This window comes from Berghia stephanieae, chromosome 6 (assembly GCF_034508935.2).
Source record: "Berghia stephanieae isolate SIO BIC M18660-M18661 chromosome 6, UCSD_Bste_1.3, whole genome shotgun sequence".
Lineage (NCBI taxonomy): Eukaryota > Metazoa > Mollusca > Gastropoda > Nudibranchia > Aeolidiidae > Berghia > Berghia stephanieae.
This window is the reverse complement of record NC_088365.1, coordinates 53,155,040-53,177,539: the sequence shown is the minus strand read 5'-3', so window position 1 is coordinate 53,177,539 and position 22,500 is coordinate 53,155,040. Positions and strand designations below refer to the sequence as shown.

Sequence of the window (22,500 nt, the reverse complement as noted above, 5' to 3'; positions counted from 1 at the left end):
TCGCATCACCGATACAAAACTCAACCAATATATTCATGAGTCTGATTTTTTAAAGTGCATGACCACTAGGTTGCAGTGACAAAGCCTTTGGGCCAAAAATTTATCTTCTCGGAGTATATTTTTTTTTCTATTAGGCTTAGTCATAAGTCTTAGTAAAGGTGCTAGGATGTTTGTTTTTCCATAAGTAAAGTAAAGGGGAGACATTTCGGAAGCTCCTACATCCCCAGTATAATGTATTCACTTAATGTAAATGTTGCTGCTCGAAGCTCGAAGAAATAACTAATCATGTGAAATTGAATGTAAGCTTCAATTTAATTACAAAAACAGATCAAATGAACGTTTCGGATTTCCCCTTTATCAACAAAACAGGATGAATGAAACACCAAAGATGAATGAGATAATGTGGTAGTGGCGTAGTTAAGATGAATAAACAAGCATTGGTTGGCAGGAAATTAGTATGCTCCTTTGTAAGGAAGCACGAATTAAAACAGAATGCTAGATATTTCTAAAAGGTGCGCAATTAATTAAGTGAAAAGAGGGGAGGAGGGGAGGAACTGTGTACTGCAGTTTAGAAAGTGAAATATAAAAACATGTAGAATGTTGTTGGAAGATAAATACAATGGAATTGAAAATCCTTTCTTAAATATAGTCTAGCCTTGTGGAGAACATTGTGCCATTTGAGTCAATAAAAAAAATTATACGGCGCACAACTCTACTGAAAGATTTGAAAATTAGAAATGTATTTTTCACAGATAGATAAACAGATAATTTGATTTCCTTTTATAATTTAATGTCAGCGGAGGTGCATAAAAACGGTGCCAAACGCCACCAAACATGATCACCAGAGTACTGTACTGTAAGGTATGTTCTCGATCCCAGGATCGTCTTTCAACTCTGCTCACGTCTGCTACTTCAGGTTTAATTTCGCAGTTGATTTTATTACCACAACCTGTTTTCATACACGGACAACTATATGTTGCTGTGTCACGGGTCAGAGGCTATAGCGGCTTACACTTCATGTTGGGCCACACATAAAAATCAACAGAGGATGTACCAACTTAGACAGACAACGTTGTTTACCCATCTGCCCTCATTAAATAATGGTGGGTATAATATCGAATGGAAATAGTTCATTCCCCGCGAAATTGCGGGCTTTTTACTAGTATTTATAAATTAGTTAAAGCTCGAGTATTCAATACTCTTCTATAGTCTTTCTGATTTTTCAACATATGTCATTATGTATTCCATGTATATTGTCTTTCTTTGGGTTTTTTTTCTTCGTTTGCTGAAGAAAGGAGTTGAGGCCGAAACGTTCAGTGTTTGGTTTGTTTTATTTTTAATTGTTACATTCATGTTCGTTTATTTATTTTTACAGTCCTCAATTTATAGTAGTCTAGAATCATTTTTGACTTTTGCCATAATAAGTATTGCAAATTTAGAATATTGCCTTGTCTGGGAAAGGCTGTGAAAAGAGTGTACAAAACCCCATGTTGTCCAATGAGAAATGGATCACTCTTGGAAATGTTTGTATCCACCAAGAACCAAAGGTTAGCAAATACTAAACATGTGAATTATTAAGACCAAACTGATAAATCAACGAAGAACTCCATAATATTAATTGAAGGATATCTTTCCAATTTATTTTTCTATACCTTTTTGTCCATGAGTTAAGTTGAGACCTAATTTTTTAAAAGTCAGAATTAATTGACACAAGTGCCTCCATAAATAGATACGCCTGTGTAATAGTAGTAGTAAATAGTAGTAGTAATAGTAGTAGTAGTAGTAGTAGTAGTAGTAGTAGTAGTAGTAGTAGTAGTAGTAGTAGTAGTGGTAGTAGTAGTAGTAGTAGTAGTAGTAGTAGTAATAGTAGTAGTAGTAGTAGTAGTAGTAGTGGTGGTGGTGGTGGTGGTTAGTAGTAGTAGTAAATAGTAGTAGTGTAGTAGTAGTAGTATAGTATAGTAGTGTAGTAGTAGTAGTAGTAGTATGTAGTAGTAGTAGTAGTAGTAGTAGTAGTAGTAGTAGTAGTAGTAGTAGTAGTAGTAGTAGTAGGTAGTATAGTAGTAGTAGTAGTAGTAGTAGTAGTAGTAGTAGTAGTATAGTAGTGGGTAGTATAGTAGTAGTAGTAGGTAGTAGTAGTAGTGTAGTAGTAGTAGTAGTAGTATAGTGAGTAGTAGTAGTAGTAGTAGTAGTAGTAGTAGTAGTAGTAGTAGTATGTAAGTAGTAGTAGTAGTAGTAGTAGTAGTAGTAGTAGTAGGTAGTAGTAGTAGTAGTAGTAGTAGTAGTAGTAGTAGTAGTAGTAGTAGTAGTAGTATAGTAGTAGTAGTAGTAGTAGTAGTAGTGTAGTAGTAGTAGTAGTAGTAGTAGTAGTAGTAGTAGTAGTAGTAGTAGTAGTAGTAGTAGTAGTAGTAGTAGTAGTAGTATAGTAGTAGTAGTAGTAGTAGTAGTAGTAGTAGTAGTAGTAGTAGTAGTAGTAGTAGTAGTATAGTAGTAGTAGTAGTAGTAGTAGTAGTAGTAGTAGTAGTAGTATGTAGTATAGTAGTAGTTAGTAGTAGTAGTAGTGTGAAGTAGTAGTATTAGTAAATAGATATAGTAGTAGTGTAGTAGTATAGTAGTGTAGTAATTAGTTAGTAGATAGTAGTAGAAAAAGTAAATATAGTAGTTGTACAAACATTTCATGATAGTGCTAATAAGGATATGGTAGCGTGTAAAATTTCCATTGAGAAATGCCTGACGAAACAACAAAAAAAGGCCTTTCTTCTTATTCCTTCCTTTTTTCTTTAAAATTGAGGAAATGAAACACAACAAAGAGCATTTTCAGTTTCCATTTTCATTTCAAAATATAAAATGGCAACGCAAATATGATTGTAATAATAAGACGAAAAATAGAAAATAGATGCAGCGACTGGGTAACGGTCGGTTTGCACTTTCTCACATGTGTAGACAAAAATCATGTGCGACTGACGCAGGGATCGGGCCACAGCGACCCAGACGAGTCGCATCACCGATACAAAACTCAACCAATATATTCATGAGTCTGATTTTTTAAAGTGCAAGACCACTAGGTTGCAGTGACAAAGCCTTTGGGCCAAAAATTTATCATCTCTTGATGTAGGTAGCAGGATGATTAATATTGTGAGCTTTTAAAATTATTTTCAGGAATGGACAATTTATTAGATATTTTACAAGAGAAGTATGTGTACGAGTAATTTTTGCATTTCTGCTTGATTTTGCCAGATAGGCCAATACATTTTCCTCATTTTTGACAATTTTCCATTTTCACCACTGATCAATTTCTATTTAATAGGTTGCGTCTACTTACGGTCGAGTCGAAAACACTATATATTAATTAGTTCTCATTACACTGATTAGTTTTACATGGCATTAATTAAAGTTCACAGCAATAAGATTGATATTAATCATCTGTACCCCTCATTCACACAATGTATTCAGCTCAATATGATTTTGAGTATTGATCACAATGGCATCTAGGTATTGAGTGAATAATTGTTAATTCTGACTCTATAAGTACAGCAGTAGACAGAGACATCAAATGCCCGATTCAGTTTCCCTCCACGAATTACCTGACAATTCAATCACCCATCGGGTATCTCGATCAAACTGGACAGCTTTGCAGGGATTCTATAGTCCCTGATTAATTTCCAAAGACCCTTTCGATGTAGGCTGTCAAATGCTTTACGGTAGTAAAAATGTATATAGAGAGAACCGGCGAACCGTTTGGTCCTTGTCAAAGGTTCCTTACCTACTACACTCATGGGTAAGAATAAGATAAGCCTAAGATAGCGTTGTCTCTATAAAATAAAGATATTGCAATATCATTTTACTGTTAATGTCATGGTGACCCAGACAACGAAAATTTATTAATTTCATTTTCATTACTTAAAAAAAAAATTATGTATTTGTGAACAAAACAAACAAAATCATATATACGAGTAACAACGCCCCAGCCTTGGAATAATGTCATGGTGACCGAGACAAGGAAAAAATATCAAAATAAAATAAAATTCGTTTTCATCCTTCCAGATTTTTTGGTTTGATTTGTTTTTTGAAAAACTAAAATTTGTAGACAAAACAAACAGATCCAATAATATAGAAACTCATTTTAAAAAAACAAACAAAACAAACAAATAAGTCACAGGATATGGTTGTTGTATTTATGATGGCGATGATGGCGATGATGATGATTATGATGATGATGATGATGATGATGATGATGATGATGATGATGATGATGATGATGATGATGATGATGATGATGATGAGTATGTGGTAGTGGTGGTTGTATTATTGATGGTGATGAAGATTATGGTGATGATGATGATGATGATGATGATGATGATGATGATGATGATGATGATGATGATGATGATGATGATGATGATGATGATGATGATGATAATTTTCCATCTAATAGTCTTGAAAAATTGTGTACTGTATATAAATGTCTAAATAGGTCTCCATCGTTATAAAATTTAAGCCTTGCATCATTTATATCATTTATAGTTTGGGGGCTGCATGGTTCTAAACTTTTGCCACAGAAGACTGCGCCGCAGGTATGGGCATCACTCTTTACCGTCCAGGTAAAAAATTTCGATTTCGATTTCGGAAGTAATGTCCTTCTTCCTCCAGAGGACATCCGTCCCAGCACTATACTATTCCACCGCGGAATATTGCGCTCCAGTATGGGGTAGAAACAAGAACGGTGAGAAGGTAGATGCAAAACCTCGCAAGTCCAGACACATAGTGTCATGATCGATGGCAGCAACCCCTAGAGAATCCTGCCCGAAAAATGGCAGCAATCCAGAACCCTTCCCCCCCCCCCCTCCCCCTCCACCCGATGTCCGGGGATAAACAATTACAAACAACGGGCTTAACAAGATGAAAGAGAGAGGGAATGGGGATTCCCCTTTCAAGCACGTTATGGACGATGACCCAGTTTCTAGCCTAAATAAGTCCCGGAAACCATTTACGTAGCTTCCCTGACTTCGAACAGAGCTGTAAATACGAGATGGAAGTCGGGTTGGACGATTCCAATCCATCAAGGGGGATTTTCTCACACGCTTAAATCGAGCCCGTCATAATTCATTTTCTCATCCTTACCAGTCATTCACACACAAAAGGATCAAGATCGATCCTGTGTGAAGTCCTAATTTTTAAAGAAATTGACCCCTCTGTCCACCCAAAAGTGATTGGACAGCTGGATTTGTTAGTTCTGACTCTATAAGTACAACAGTAGACAGAGATCACTTTCATTCATAGTCACTGGAAAAAATGGAACGAAATTGACGTCACCCAGCTCTTTGTTGTTGCTTTAGACAGCCATTTTAATTATTAATTCTCACTAACAATTAAAGCTTGCACATAGTTTGTGTGATGATAGGTTATATCCGCCTCGCGGATAATGTTAGTATTTTACCTAAACGCCTGTTATCAATTCTAAGATTTCCAATTCACATCGCGTTCATACTATTTTGATTTGTTTTGTCGTTGTTTTTTATCGTTAGTTTTGTTTGTTTGTACCTTTCTTGTTTTTGTTTCATTACACATACAACAGCAGTTTCATGCCGTGTTTTAGATATTATGCCAATCTACAAGAATGTAGTTTATATCAAAAATAAGAACACGTGACCAGTTACTTGTCACGACTTGGTAGACAGAAAAACCGAAATTTAACATTGCTTGTAGCCAGGTTTCGTACCGGGTCCTTTTAACGTTAGGACACAGCTCTACCGTCTGATTTTTCTGCTAACCCTATGTAGAGCGGTATTTAATAAAGAAGCCACGTGTTCAATTGATAATCTGATGTTTGTAGATTTTCAATTTGATTGGATTCGTAAAATAGTTAGGCCGGTTATAATGAACATACCCAATATATAGCTGAAAACAATAATAATAATAATAATAATAATAATAATAAATAATAATAATAATAATAATAATAATAATAATAATAATAATAATAATAATAATAATAATAATAATAATAATAATAATAATAATAATAATAATAATAATAATACACATTTATACAGCTCTCATTCTCGTGTAAAACACAAACTCTGGGCACTTTACAATATAAATTATCAATTTTAAGAGAAAAAAAAAATAATTCATAGCCAAATCCAGGATTCATAGAGTCAATAAAAACAAATACAGTAAAAATGTGTCTTGAGATTCTTTTTAAAGGTAGGTAAAGACTTACACTCCCTTAGACCACGTGGTAGTTCATTCCAAATCTTGAGGCCGAAACAAGCAAACGGTCTATCCCAAATTTTGTTCTTGATCTTTTTTCCGAAATTTTCGTTTGGTCATTACATGATCTTAAAGTGTAATTTTCAAATTTACACATGACCACGTGATCTGTGAGATATGCCGGTGCTATACTAGTCCAACGCTTATAGACTAGACACGCTGCTTTGTAATATGTGCGCTTTTCAATGGGCAACCAGTGGAGAGAGGCCAACAACGGGGTTGCAAAGGGGTCAACTACTGACCAAATAGACCAGAATGGTATCGAATTCTTGTTGTCCCGTACGAAAAATTGTTTAACATCGATAACCTCTTTCTCTCTCTCTCTCTCTCTCTCTCTCTCTCTCTCTCTCTCTCTCTCTCTCTCTCTCTTTCTCTCTCTCTCTCTCTCTAATCAGGTTTAATGAGTAGCTGTATAGCCTATGATGTTTAATGTAAGAAAGAATTTAAAACTGAAACAACAAACAGCTTGTGTGTACAAAATATTTCCATGAAATAACGCAATTTTGAATGTTTATGATTGCCAAATATTCTTAGATCGCTTTACAAGAAGACCCCAAACATCCCAATAGCAACAACTAGCATGTAGGACGAAATATTACGTCTGCATGTTGATTTTACAACAAAAACATTGACAGAAGCAATGTTAGTAATGTCCAGGTACTCATTTTGCATCTGAGTGTATGGTGAGAATGTGAACAAATAGCCTTTTGAAGGTACTTAATTTGGTGCGCACAGATCGGGACTTGAACAAATGACCTATTGGTTAGAAGGTAATAGGCATTTTACGAGACCACAAACGGCCATAATATATTGGTTTGGAAATGAATAAACAATTATTATGTATATTCGCAGAGTGAAAAGGTGGATTTGTTTTTATACAAATTATAAATCCACTAAACCACATTCTTATTGTAATAAAAGATAGAAATGTCTTAAACACGTTAGACAATTCAACAACACAACATTCTCAGGGGAAAATTCAGAAATGTCTTACACACATCAAACATCTAGTGACACAAAAAGCCAATATGAAGTGAAATGTTGAAAAATTTTGTAGAAATTAGACAATTTACAAACACAACATTCCCATAGTGAACACATAGAAACGTCTTAAACCAATTAGACAATTCACCAAAATAACTTTCCCATAGTAAACACATGGAATTGTCTTACACAAATTAGACATTTACTAACACAACACTCCCATATTAAAAACATGGAACAGTTTCATACAAAATCAAAACTCAACTAACACAACACATTCCCATAGCAAAAACACAGAAATGTCTTCAACTAGACACTTTTATTCCAAAACATAATTCACAAAGTGGAAAATTGGAAAGTCTTATACAAATTAGACAGTTATTAACACAACATTTCCATAGCTGAATCACCCGGCAAGGGAAAGGACAAAACCAAGTAATCTCATTCCAAGACAAGGACATAAAGAAACTTGGAAAACAATATAAGGGATAGAGGACACAGCATGACCTCTTGCCACCATGGGAAGTCAAAGACCCCACCCAGTCTATTGTTTATAAAATGTTAATTATAAATTTACAAAATAAATTTATATCCATTTGTCACCCTCTCATCTAAGGACAGGGAAAAAAAGCATGTAATCTTATTCCAAAACAAAGATAGAAAGCTACCTGAAAAAGGAATACAGACATTGGGGGTGAAGAAAGCAATAATGACCTTGCCCACAATGGAAGGTCAATGACCCCACACCCAGGGTAGAAAAATGAGAACTCAGTCAAGCATTCACCATCAAATTGCAAAAGCAACGGATAAAACAAATTTTTAAAAAAGTCATTACAGTACTTTATTTTCTTTATTGTGCTCCAACTTCATGTTTAAATATACAATGGATTTCTATTTATTTGCCAATTCAAAAATATTATTAGGTTTTGAATATTATTGCAGAACATATAATATAGCAATGACTATCCCGCACAAATCTTTGGGCCTCTTTTTCGCTCACGAAGTGCCCGAATTCGCGTCAAAATATGGGACGAAGCCGTTTCGTATATGCTATTTTAAAAAATTAATTACGACGCTGTTTATCTATGAATATGACTGAAAGTTGGCACACTGTTAGAAAAAAGGTCATTTTAGATTATGTCAAGCGACAAAACTCGTGCGATTACCAGAAGACAGTTAAAAATAGATTTTTACTCTTTGGAGTAAAATATTTCTAAAACTACCGGGCGTGGAGGTTTTGTCGCTGACAAGGTAATACATGAACATTTCTTCTTTTTGGTTGTAAAATTTCATATGAATATGACGAGTACTTTTTCCATATTTTACAAAACACCATCCTAATTTGCTCTTCAAGTTTCAATCTTTTAATCCACTTATTACGCAAGATACAACCAAAGGTCGAAAAAAAAATGCCGAAAAAGCGTCCCATATTTTCGCGTTTTTTTCCTCTTTGTGTGTCATCAAAATAAATGACACCTTTAAAACTGTATAACTTGTTTATTTATGAATGGATTTTCAAAATTCAAAAACATTTTTACTCAGTGGAGATAGGGCTTGGATTTTAGACAAAAATTTTCTTCAAAAAGAGAAAAAAACATTTTTCATAGTCATTGCTATATAATAATAATAATGGTAACAGAAGTAATACTACTACTACTAGTAGTAATACTACAACTAGTACAATTTTTTCACAAACATTTCGGGCAAAAGTAAAAATGTTTAACACATGTATTAGTCTAATGAAAAGAATGAAAAGGATTACAAAGGTATATAAAATCAAGCATTATTGGAAAAGAATGAATAAAAAGTCTGACTGCTTTCTTTTCGTTTCAGGTTCGCCATTCCCAAAAATTGGGTTATAATGGACTCCGTGTGTTGACAAGTGCTTTCTGCTCAGCATCAAGATGGGAACCTGAAATGTCTGTCTTCACAATCCTGTAAAAGAAACACCAAGATTAAGTTAATACATAGAGCAAATAGTACATTATTGACCTACCACCTCTGGCGTCTATCGTGTCACTGGGAATTTTAATTTTAATATTTTAATATGTTTGAAAACAAAGAAAACTTAAGCCCCATTTCCTCAAATACGCAAGTCATTCATTTTACAGGTCAAAATAATTTTTTTTTAAAGTTTTTCTTTGACTTCAACTTCAAATGCCAATAGTGCCTGAACCTTATGATGCATTCCAAAATGGTTTGGCATATTTATGTGGAAATCTATTCTTTTAAAAAAATAGAGTTGTGGATCACCATTGCTCCGTACAGCAAATGTTAAATATTTATCATCGAGCACAAAATTACTGGCAAACCTAAAAATTCTAAAACTATTTATTTACAAACTCTACAAGTAACACGCAAATATTTTAAAAACTAAGTGTAATTCTATCACCTGTGGAATCAAACTATGTATGCTCAAGAAATCTGCTGTACTGTAATGTTCGGGCAATTATTGGCCTTCGCCAAAAAAGAAAAAAAATAAGAACTGTATTTCCTACACCAGTATACAAAAAACACACATATATGTTTTCTCTACACGGGAAATTCCATTGAGTGTTACAAGCGCTGCATCTAACCATCAACTTCTTGTAGATACCGCTAGCTATAACCAATAAAAATGGACAAACTTAGCCCATAATATTTTACATTTCTGGGAATGTTTGTTTTTTCTTTTATGCCATATAATTAATTATTTTTTTTATTTAATTTGTTGCCAGCGTGTGTATTTTGTACATACATAGGGAATAGGTACATGCTTCTGTAAAAAACATTTGATTGGTCATTCTGCTGATTTGTGCAGATTGCCTTTTACCACAATGAAATGAAAATTGGCTTGTAAAAATAACATGTAGACTATCATATTAATATATTCATTTAGCTTAAACGGCATAATTTAAGGTTAATAAAACATTTCCTCCCAGATCTTAATAATTGAGGAATAAATCAATATGGGTGAACTCATTTCATTCTATCTATCTCATCATAAGAACACTTTGTCACTACGTTGTGTGGCCTTGAGCAAGTCACCTCAGCCCTAGCTCATTTTGTGGCACTGTGTTGCGGCAATGGCTGGGTTATTTCAGTCTCCCTTTAGAATAGACTCCAAAGACAAATTTTCCCTAGAGGTGAATAAAGAGAATCTATATTTTTAAAATTTGTTACGCTATAGTCAAAGACAAAAACCTTCAGGATTTTCTAATTTTGTATGAACTATCCTAAAAGGCAACCTATCCATAGCATAGAAGGACATGCTCACAATAGTATTCATTTCATTGCCCTCAAATTTAATGGATCTTCCTCTTTTATTAATTGTCATTGCCCATTCATTCAATAAAACAAAATTAATCAACATAATAAAGACAAAGCTTTTGATTCAAATGAAGTGATGGTTTTTGTTCAGTTATTTATTATCTCTGAAGTTAAAAGTCTTAAAAATCAACCATGTAAGCTTTTGTACAGTCTGGTTATTTGAAAAAAAAACTTTTCTTAATGTCAGTTCTTGCACCAACAATTTGGACAAACTTTTGACTTCATTACTGGCTCACCAGACAGGCATTCCTTACATACCTTATGAGCAAATGAAGTCACTTGATATGTGCTCTATTCCCCTTTGTCTTATTACATTCCTCATAGTCATAGATTTGTGTCTTAACTTTGCAATATGAAATATGATTTTGTGCCCTTTGTCTATTGTTATGTGCATAGATCTACAATCTTTTCACTCTCTATTCAACTTCCTTTCAACTGGCAATGCAATGACCTTAAAGTGTAATGAACGGCACAAACGTTGCTAATCTCACTTTTTATCCCCCAAAAATTGCTTGATTTGGACCTATTAAATTTCCTGAGAGTGAGATCTGCTTTTATTTTTATATAGCGCATGCAATATCCACCCAAAGCACTCTACAAGATGTCCCAAGCCAACAGAAACATTAACATTAACATGTAGGAAGAGATATCATTAGCTACTCCAAACCGGTGCTTATCGGCCGTCAGCGCCGTAAATTTAAACGAAAATAAGGCTTTTGTATCAATTCAGTCTTATCCTCGTACAAAAGTTATTGCATTTTCGTTGATATCATTCTAAAGGTCAATTCTTGCTCTTTTTAATGGTATCAAATTTGTATCAAAATACATTGAGGAAAATAAATTGTGACTGTTTGTTTGTAGGTCACTTTTAGCGGAATACTACGGGCTCGAGCGGTCATTTGATACCCATGTCTTTTTATTTTTCAAAGCCAGGTCGCGCCGTGAAACGCAATGATTCAAAAGTTACTTATTCGAAAAGAAAATTGTACGACGTTTAATTCGATATAACTTTAAGTGGTATCGATCCCATTTTTCAACTTTTAATAGCAGTTTTTTAAAGATAAGTCGGAAAAAAAGTCGTTTAATTTTATCAGAACATACTTAAAGTGGTATCAAAATAAAGAGCAACCTTTTTTCTTTACATTTATGGGAACTACATCCCAATAAATTGTATGGCGTTAGCTGGGTGTTCGATTATAAAAACCATACAACGCGCCCGTTTCTGCCCATCTTTCACTTGCTCCTCTCTCAAAGTCGGTGCTAACGGGTCGCGGGATTTTCGTCAGTGATTGGGAATCACAAACAGTTTTCATGGATTTGAAGTCTAAAGTCGGTAAGTAAAATGATAATTAAGAATATTAGTGGAAATAAATATGTTTGTTGTTGTAAAAAAGTCTGTAAAAGTGTTTAAATTTCATGTTGGATTGGACCTGTGTCAACTGAGTAACGATGAACCGTCCAGTTTCATTATCTCCTCCACTCCAGCTACCTGTACTTTACATGCCTTTGTAATTTTCATGCTTTGTCTTTTGTATAACATTTTTATTTCTTTGTTTAGGTCAATATCTTGTTAACATATTTCATTTGTTTAAGTTTATGTTTTGATTATCTTTTATCTGTTTACTGTTATTATTTAAGGTATGGGGTACAGGTCTGTACGAATTCATAATTTAAAATGGCGGCCATGAAAGTTAATCTCATTGACCTGCCGAGTCCATTGTTGGTTTATGAATCTCAAAGTTTAAGTGGGCTTGAATAGTAGTGGGAACATTAATTTCAAATTCAGTTACAAGTGACATGGATACTGGTTTTATTTCTTTTTTTTTCTCTTTTCCGATTCCAGTGGCATTTAGAGTAATAGTTGATTGACAAATGTTTGCCTTTTACTTGTACTACAGCTTCAACCCCTTACAACATGGACTGGTCGGATTGATGTGATGTATTAGTATTTTACCTTCTTGTGCTCATTAAGTAAAACAATTCATTTTAATTTCAGTTGACGAAGTTTACAATGGCCTTAGAAGTTCATTCCTGGCTGTTGGAAAGGGAAGACGTCCCAATGTTCCGACCATCAATGTCATTACGAGGCGTCTTCTGGTTCAGTTGTATTTCCTGAAAGAGGAGGGACGGCGACCATGGAGAGAGGTATGTTGTGTGATATTTGTTTTTGTTTGTGGAGTTGTAGTAGTGTGCCGATGGAGTTGTGGCCTTATAAAAAATATGCAGATCTGGAGGCAATTTTTTTTAATAATGATGAATGATCATCAAAGATGTCATTTTGTAGTCAAGCGATATTTAACTAATACACAAGTTTTGTCCGCAGCTGGTGTCAAGAATCGTATTAGTACTGTAGTTCTATATGGCTATTAACCTTTTTTTTTTTTTTTTTCATTTATGCTTCTCTAGGTGGAGGACTGGATCCTGAAATTGAAACCTGACCTGGGGCATCATGTAAGAGGACGCGTTCGTGCAATCGTGGAATACTCGTACAAGTGGTGTCACAGTGAGGATTGTTGTTTGGATGTATTCCTTGAGGAACGTGTGAATTTTTTAGCTTTGTCACCTTATTTGTCCTCTATTGGAATTAATCGACAGACATTCAGCGATCCTGAGAATTTTGATGTTACTGATATTGTTGTTTGTAATGAATTAATTGTTGAGCTTCATAAGGCTAAGGCTATCATGAAATCTTCAAAAAACCATTTTCACTTGTGGGTTGCTAAATTTGTTAAGTGTCCAGTCACTTCAAAACTTGCTCGCCATGGGGACAAAATTGTTACAGATTATTTTAATCTTAAGAATAATAGATCTCCCATGCAGGACTTTCTTCATAAAGCTTTCACTTTTAATGTAGATTTACAATCAGATCTTCAGATTCCTGCACCCCAGCCCATTCTTTCTCCGACTGTGAAAAAACATTGTACAGATTGTCTTCATTTAAAGGAGGAAGTTAAAAGTTTAAAAGATTTGATTCTTCTACTGCAGTCGGAGAAACATACTTTAAATACTGAAATCCAGAGTTTGAAATCAAATAGTGAACTTTTGCGTGTGCAGCACGACGCAGATCTTTGTCTGGCTAAGGATAAGGTTGATGTTTTAAAATTGAAAGTTAAATGTGCCAAAAACAAATCAAAATCTGAAGTAAAATGTATTAAAGACAGTATGTCAAAAAATGAAATTTCTTTGAAAAATGACATTTCTAATTTAGAAAAAAAACTCAGCAAAGCTAAGTCAAAGAGCAAAGAATTGAAAAAACAGCTTACATCTTCTGAGGAGGAAGTTGTTGCTTTAAATAACAAATTATTCTTAAACATGAATGATTTCAATGTTGCTGTTAAGGGTACAAAAAATAATGTCTATAGTGATGCCATACGTACGACTGCTATAGGCCTTGTGTGTGAAACTGGTGTATCAGCTGCCAATGTTAGCAAAGTAATTGAAATTGTTGCTAATAATTTATTCCAATATTCCTTTATTGAAAAATTACCCTGCATGCAGACTGTATTAAATATTGTTGATGAAGGCTATGCCCTTTCTCAGTTTCAAATAGTTGAAAGCATTTTGAAAGTTGATGATGTCACTCTTCATAGCGATGGTACCAGTCGTGACCAAAAAAAAATTGTTGGCCATCAGTTGTCACTAAGTAATGGGGATACTTTTTATTTAGGCTATGCTCCTGTTGCCACTGAAAATTCTAATACTTTGTTAGATTTGGCTTTGAGTGTTCTGTCACAAATTTCTGTAACATATGCTCAATTTGCTTCTGTAGATAATGAAGGGATATTACGTATTATCTTGTCTAAAATTACCAGTCTCATGACTGACAGAGCAAGTGCCATGAAGTCGTATGGAAATTTATTCTTTGACCATGTCAAGGCTGAGTTGGGCCAAGATGTTTTGATACATTTTCTACATTGCAATGCGCACTATCTTTTGGGCCTTGTCAGTGCATTTGAAAAGGCCATTGCCAATGTAGAGAATGCCTATGTCGCTGATCATGGTCCTCTCGGCCGAGATAATCAAAGTAAATTTGCAAAATTTTCAGATACGAAAGAGTCTGCTACTTTTCGTATTCTGAGAATGGCGTCTGGTATTTTAGGTCCAAATGGTGACCAGAAGAATGGCTGTAGAATAGAGTGGACAACGTTTTGTGAAAAGTCTTATTTTCCGAGCTTTAAAAGTAACCGTTTTAATTGCCATTTTGAAGCAGCTGCTGCTCTCATTTTTCATTTGTCAACAATGAAGTTATTTTTCACCTCTGGTGTTTTGAATGACAACACTAACATGAAAATTGAATCTGTTGCTGTTGATATTCAAGACAATGTATTGATGTCCTGTGTTTGTTGTCTTGCTTTGTTTTATATCAAGGTCACTGGTCCTTACTGGAAACTGGTGAACAGCTCTGTTAAGTATTCAGAATTTCATACCTATGCTAAAATGCTTCGGGATGCTTTTCAGAGGTGGTCTGAGGATCCCAGTGACCTTTTTAATGAAACTTGTACATCTGTCTTTGATAATACAATGAATATTTCTTCTGCATTGTCCATTTCTATTCATGAATTTATTGCCATTTGTGATGAACAGTTTATGGTGGACATGCTTAGATCTCTTTGCAAGGAGGCATTGATTCTAACAGAAAGACAGCTTGCAGAATTTATGGATGGGGGTTACTTTTGTAATTTAGACCCTGCTGTTCAAAATCAACTTCGTCATTGTCCTTTAACCAATTTGATTGGAGAAAGTTCTTTTGGCGATTTTGATTTTGATATTTCTAAAAGAAGAAATGCCTCCTTGCATAACAGATCTGCTGTCCACTGTATTAAGCGAAATAAAACTTTTCATTATCTTAAACACAGCAATCAACTCAAAGCACACAAGCTTCTAAAATCAGCTCGCAAAAGATCAGCACAGTTAAGGCAGGCCAACATTGAATTAGAAAAAAAAATGAGGAATGACAAAAAACAGATTTTTGCAGACAATCAAGATAAAAAGATTGCAAAAGAGCTTAAATCGATCACGCAAAGAGGCGTCTACACGGCAAAAGTTAAAATTCATGGTGGGCCCTGCAGATCCTCATCCGAAGTGGATGACTTGATTCTTAAACTTAATTCAATGGGCAAGTCCTCACGACATATTTGTGAGTGTTTAAAACATGAGATACGGTTCTGCAAAGCTGTATTGGGTCACAAGCATTTGAAATTAAGCGGTACATTTCATGATCTTGTAGAACGGTTAAAGTCAGTTTTGGTCTAGATTGCATGGTCAAAAGTATTAAAATATTTTTTTTTTCTAGTCATGCCTTGTGTCGCATATCAACTCTAATGATATAGTATATAGTTATTTATAAATATTTTTCTTTACCGAGTTACTTCTTGCAGAATCGTCTATTACAATTGTGTTGACTGTAGTATCTAATATTTCATTTTTTCAATATATTTTTTTACATATCTCATTGTATGGCCTGCATTATAGTTATTAATAATGTTTACTGCAAGTTTTAAATATTGTTTTGACACCAATTTTATTGTGTGACATCATATCCTGAATATTATTTTTGAACCATTTTCTTATCTGCTGGTCTGTGAGGGTTTGCATATTTTGCCAGTTCAACTGCTCTTGTGAGGTTGTAGTATTAATTGTTTTGTATTATTTATGTTTTGATTTGCATAGACTATTTGTTTGGACTTTATTTTATGGAATTTTGTGGATTTACATTATTACGAAAACATCTCATTTTTTAAACTTTTTCGTGACATTGTCCTGTTTGAAGACATGGCCCTCTTAGACATTAATAATAAGGCTAGATGCTTGTTGTTTACACTTAGGAGCAGTTCTTTACCTTTTTATTGATGTTTAAACTGTATTTCTATCACCAAAATTACATTTGTTACAATTTTTTTTTTAATCCTAAATTTTGCATTTTTTACCTCCCCTTTCGATTTTGTCATTTTTGGCCTTGGTGCGATTTTTGTTGCAATAAATGATGGTTTTTCCATCCAACTAGAACCCTGAAAAAAATTGAGCTTGTTCCCTATGTGGTAGAGTGTTGATTTACTGATTTTTGAATGTGTGGGTCGGTAACTTATAAAAATATTGCGCTCCGAAATCGGTCCATCCGCTCATTCGGAAATTATGCGTAAAACCCCAAAATTTGAAATGCTGTAACTTTTGAAATTGAAGAGCTACAGCATTGATTTTGGTATCAAAATTCTTAGAATCAAAAGTTCTATCAAGGAAAACAATTTTATTTGATGTGTTTTCCATATGAAAAATCAGTTTGGAGTAGCTACTTTAAGCATGGTTATTGGATATTCCATGATATAAATTTTAAATGTTTACATTTTATTTTAATGTTTGTTTTTTATGTATTTGTGCTGCATTTGGTTCTTAAAATGTTTGGTAGGCCTTTTTTCTAAAAATAGGATTTTTCAGTTTGAGATCTAGCTGGACACCCAGAGTATGTAATATGATGCGGTTTGGAAAAATATTTGGTTCTCAGCGTTGAATTGAAATCCTCAACTATTACAAGGTCAGATTTTAAATCAAATTTTAAGGAATTTCATAGCCATGGACTCAGAAAAAAAAAAAAATTAAATTACCTATTATATAAAAGCTTCAAATTGTAAATTCCTTTAATGAGAGAGTAGTTGGATGGATACTAAACGATGAAGTGAAAAAACTATCATGTAGATAAAGATTTTTCAACTCTATTCGCTGGCATCTCAAAACTAATGTGCAACATCGGATAAGTTTTACTAGATCCCCTCACATTTGACGAAGTCTAGGGATGAAAAATGATGTAATTATTTAGTTACTAGACATGTCTTGGGCTATCAAAATGAATTTAGATCTTCTCGCTCTCTGGTAGAATGACCCATTCTTGAGATCATGACATTTTTAGATTTTAAAAAACTCAAAAAAATTCATGATTAGATTGATCAGAAACTCTGTTTTTTTTTCCACTCGTTAAAATAACCCTAGGGCTCTCAGGTTCCATGTTCATGCCCTATGTTGGTTTGTTTACTCTCACTGCTCTCATTAATTTGCATTAACCAGTTCAAAAATTATTCCAGAAAACTTGTCAGATATTGATCAATTAAATGACCTCATTTTGGCAAAAGCTGTCAAACCTGGGACTTTGCTATTTTTGTCAAATGAGGGTCATTTAAATTGAGTGATATCTCAAAGACAAGGATTTTTAGGGACATGATACTTTAAATGTTGCCAAAAAAAGAATCAATACTTTTTATTTGAATTTATTATTTTATTGACAGCTTTTAGATATCCGAGATTTGAGAATTGAAAGTGTGAAACTTCAGGAAAACAATCAAGATCTGGGTTTTACCATTGACAATCCAGCAGAAGTGAATTTTGGATCAAGATTGTGTGTTCAACTCCCAATAATACAAGGCAAAAGGTGTGTGATTTTAAACATGTTTATATTACATGGGATCGATTTCTTTTTTAGGGTTAGTAAAGATTATAATAATAATTATATATGGTTTTTATATTGCACCTTACCCCATGTCTTAACAAGCTGGAAACAGTAACATAACACCATGGAAACAGTAACTTAACACCATGGAAACAGTAACATAACACCATGGAAACAGTAACATAACACATAACACCATGGAAACAGTAACATAACACCATGGAATCAGTAACATAACACCATGGAAACAGTAACATAACACCATGGAAACAGTAACATAACACCATGGAAACAGTAACATAACACCATGGAAACAGTAGCATAACACCGATCACTGAGATATACAGTCACTCAAACATATTGAATAAGACCAGCAATAGAGTTGCACATTGTGACATATTGAAAAGTATATTTTAAGATGTATTTTAAAAAAAGTAATTCTGCATCATTACGGCCTCTGGTGTATCTTGGAAGGGAATTCCAGATACGGAATGCCCAATATTCAAACGCATGCTCGTCGACTTGGTGAGTCATTTTTGGCTTCACGAGAATGTGATTCTCAGATTTTGATCCCAGGTTTCTGGCTGGGGTGTAATATTTAAGCATTTCATTAATGTATCCAGGACAACCAGAGTGCAGTGATTTTATTCAATAGTGCAGATCTTGTAGTCTATACATTTCTCAACGCGAAGCCAGTGGAGTTCTCTTAGCAAACCCGATTCAGATTGATTTCTCCTCTTTCTATAAATAAGCCTGACCGCATCATTCTGGGTTATCTGAAGGGGTTTTTTTCTTTTGTCTTTATTTATGTTAGAGAAGAGAAAATGACAATAATCTGGCTTTGACAGGATGGCAGAATTAACTAACAAGGCCGATTATCTGTCATAGATTATCTGTAACAAGACGTGACTAATTACTTTAAATAACTTCATTCCTGATTTTAAATTTCCAAAGTGTTGATTTCAAAGAGTGGTCCATTTAGCTCAGCTGAAAGAACTCTTACGACATTACATTATAGGGTGAATGTCAATTATCTTCTGTATTTTATATTTTAAATATTAGAATTGTGAATATTATCCATCATTCTGATGACTGTCTCTACACAGCTGTGCTTTTTAAAATAAAAAAATAAATAACTAAAATGCCCTTCATTCATGGCCAAAGGCATATTTGTGTCTGGCATTTATCCCAAGGTAAGACTGGAATAACCCAGGCATCTTTATGGGACAGCGTGGCTCAGTGGTACGGTCTTTGCTTCATACCCAAAAGGTACCTAGTTCGACTACCCGTCGCATTGTGTGGCCTTGAGCAAGTCACCTAGCCTTATCACTTTGCTGCACTGCACTGCAGCTGACGCCTGGGTTATTCCAGTCTTCCCTTAGAATAGACTCTAAAGAATAATTTCCCCTTAGGAATGAATAAAGGTAATTTGTTTTATATTATATTTATTATTGATTTAATTTGGCCCATTATTATTGTTATTGGTGACTTGTTTTTTTACAGCTTTACACTGGACATTAAGTACAGCACCTCCCCCAATTCAACAGCTCTTTGTTGGATGACACCTGAACAGACAGCAGGAAAGAGACAACCCTATCTGTACAGTCAGTGCCAAGTAAGTGGGATGAGATTTTATCACAGGAATGGAAAGAGTTGTAGTAGTGGTGGTAGTGGTAGTAGTAGTTGTCGTAGTAGTAGTAGTAGTAGTAGTAGTAGTAGTAGTAGAAGTAGTAGTAGTAGTAGTAGTAGTCGTCGTCGTCGTCTTCGTCGTAAGCCTTGCAGTCTGAATGACACTTGTTAAGAATTGTTTGATTCAGTCACAGATTTTGTTTTTTTAACCTCGATGAGTATAGCTGCTCTCTCCATCCCAGTTGTTAATTGTTTCCATTGGTCACGGTCCAATGGAATGAGTGCTGTATAAGATTATATAGGTTTAAATTTTAAAATGTATTAAATTGAGATTTTATATGGAACAATATCCTCTAAATGAGCTCAAAGCGCTTTACTAGTGATCCTAAGCCAACAACACATTTAACATGTAGGACGAGACATGGCGCCTGTTAGGCTGTTTAGGAGAGTAAAATAGTTTGATGTGATCAGTTTTTGTAACAAAATCCTCAAACGTCTCAAAATTATTCTGTTTTGTTTGTTTTGTTTTTTCAAGAGAAAATAGACCTGTAAATTCTCAGTCACTTAACTAAAATCAGTCAATTCGTCAAATTCAAATATTTTAAAAAAGGAAAGAAAGAAAAAATTCATGAATCGTAGTCGAATGACCTGACCGTAAAGTAATTAGGAATGTTCCACAGCGCTATGCATAGCGCATGGGCCGTTTATATTAACGATGGATATATTGCCAAGGCTGAGCGATGCTTTTTAGAATTGCCGTGCCTGAACACATCCCAGTATATTTTCACATAGCCTTCATGAAATTATTTTTTCACTTTCCAAACCTTTCGTGATCCCAATGGTAGCCAATTCCAATGGTAGCCAATTTTAACTGAGCTGCTGAGTGATAAATTTCACTGTTTCATCTAAGCCAAAATTGACCACATTTATCTGGTGAAGAGTAAAAGTATGAAAAAGTAAAATGCGAACACCGGGCGTGCGTTATGTAGACACCTTCAAATTGAAAGTTATATGATTGCTACAAGCACATCTCACTGATTGGGTAACTAATTATAAGGAACAGTGGTAAGTAGCCTAATTAATTCCCGTGCAAATCAGTCTTCTGCCATTGTTTTGCTCAAGCGAACTTACCGTTTATTATTCATTTCAATTATTTGGATTTTTCCTCTACGAAAACTCATTTACAGGTCTAATAAAAGTTCTGGTACTTTGACATGGAAAACACAAAAGTATTTATAGTGAATCCTTGAAGATGAATTCATGGACAATCTCTCTCTCTCTCTCTCTCTCTCTCTCTCTTCTCTCTCTCTCTTCTCTCTCTCTCTCTCTCTCTCTCTCTCTCTCTCTCTCTCTCTCTCTCTCTTCTCCTCTCTCTCTCTCTGTCTTTCTCTCTCTCTCTTCTCTCTCTCTATCCTTCTTCTCCCTCTTCTCTCTCTCTTCTCTCTCTCTCTCTCTCCCCTCTCTCCTCTCTCTCTCTCTCTCTCTCTCTCCTCTCTCTCTCTCCTCTCTCTCCTCTCTCTCTCTCTCTCTCTCTCTCTCTCTCTTCTCTCCCCCCCCCTCTCTCTCTCCTCTCTCTCTCTCTCTCTCTCTCTCTCTCTCTCTCTCTCTCTCCTCTCTCTCTTCCTCTCCTTCTCTACTCTCTCCTTTTGTTATTATAATTATTATTACTATTATTATTATAATTATTATTATTATTATTATTATTATTATTATTATTATTATTATTATTAGTCTTAGTATTATTAGTGTTATTTTTATAATCGTTGTCGTCTGAATGCTTCAATAACAAAATTACTTTCCATACCCTAGGCAATCCACGCAAGGAGCTTGTATCCGTGTCAAGATACCCCAGCAGTCAAATTTACCTATAAAGCTCAAGTAAGTGTCTATATTAAAAAAATAATACAAAAATAGTTTTGTAAAGATGGATAGTCTTGTATAGAAAATAAACTGAAATCTAATTTTATATAATAATTCTTTTGTCGAGGGCAGTGTCGTGAGGAATCCTTTGAGATATGCTGAGTGCGTGCTAAGGTCATTTGTTCTTGTGAACCTTGGAGAGATCACATGTTTTTAGGACACTGTAGAAATATTTCTTGTTTATTGAATAGATATTTATTTGATATATTGAATCGTTATGGATTCCACTTGTTGGAATTGGATCTTGATATATTATATAACATGTGTATTATAATCTGTGGTGTGCATTTATTTATATATACAGACCTCCCTACTATTATGAACAATTTGTAGAATTACGGAATTTTGGCGCCAATTTCAGAACTTCATGAGCATCTCAAAGTCATCAAAACTTATTGTAAATGAAAGTTGATGCCAAACTACATAATTTTAAGGATTTTGAATTGTTATTTCATCCTTGTGAGAGTAAACTGTTGATTTTTCAAGTTAACTTAGAGCGACTACTATTTTTATCTCCTGAAATTTACGAATTTTTAAACTTATGAGTAGACAGGCATGTATGATTATATCCTGAATCATGTGATTTTTCAGCTTTTTTCAAAGATGATGACATGATTTCAGTCATGTTTAGTAATAGACTAGATAAGGGATGGGATAGCTCCAAGCATTGTCTGGCCCTGTACCTTGTATGTGCAGTCAAGCTTGGATGGTTGTGTCCCGGGGAGTTAATGGGGGGAGGAGAGGGTTTTAAAATCAACCCGAAATGTCCACAAATATCTGCCTTCGTTCAGGGAAATTTTAAACTTTCCTTTTTATTACTTATCATTGTTTTAATTTAAGGTTTTTAAAGTGCCGGATATGTATTTTAAAATTATAATCATTATTGGTTTATTTTTAAGTTTGTTGTACGCCCGTAAGCTGCTGGTTTTGGCTTGATAGTTTAGTGCTTTTTT

The 22,500-nt window shown here is 34.4% G+C and overlaps 2 protein-coding genes across 2 annotated transcripts in view; both read left to right on the top strand.

Annotated features, from left to right (window-relative positions):
• Positions 1-11,216: 11,216 nt before the first annotated feature.
• LOC144975256 (uncharacterized) lies at positions 11,217-21,542 on the top strand. The gene is made up of 5 exons (XM_078919178.1): positions 11,217-11,896; positions 12,560-12,708; positions 12,970-17,980; positions 19,502-19,613; positions 21,437-21,542. The coding sequence occupies exons 1-3, from the start codon at positions 11,875-11,877 to the stop codon at positions 15,814-15,816; spliced, it is 3,018 nt and encodes a 1,005-aa protein (XP_078775304.1). The 5' UTR covers positions 11,217-11,874; the 3' UTR covers positions 15,817-17,980; positions 19,502-19,613; positions 21,437-21,542.
• Positions 16,828-22,500, top strand: part of LOC144975892 (leukotriene A-4 hydrolase-like) — an 8,215-nt gene continuing 2,542 nt past the window's right edge. Inside the window, exons 1-4 of the mRNA XM_078920079.1 lie at positions 16,828-16,863; positions 17,838-17,980; positions 19,502-19,613; positions 21,437-21,505. Of these exons, the coding sequence (XP_078776205.1) occupies positions 16,828-16,863; positions 17,838-17,980; positions 19,502-19,613; positions 21,437-21,505 (360 nt within the window). The remainder of the gene's footprint in view (positions 16,864-17,837; positions 17,981-19,501; positions 19,614-21,436; positions 21,506-22,500) is intronic.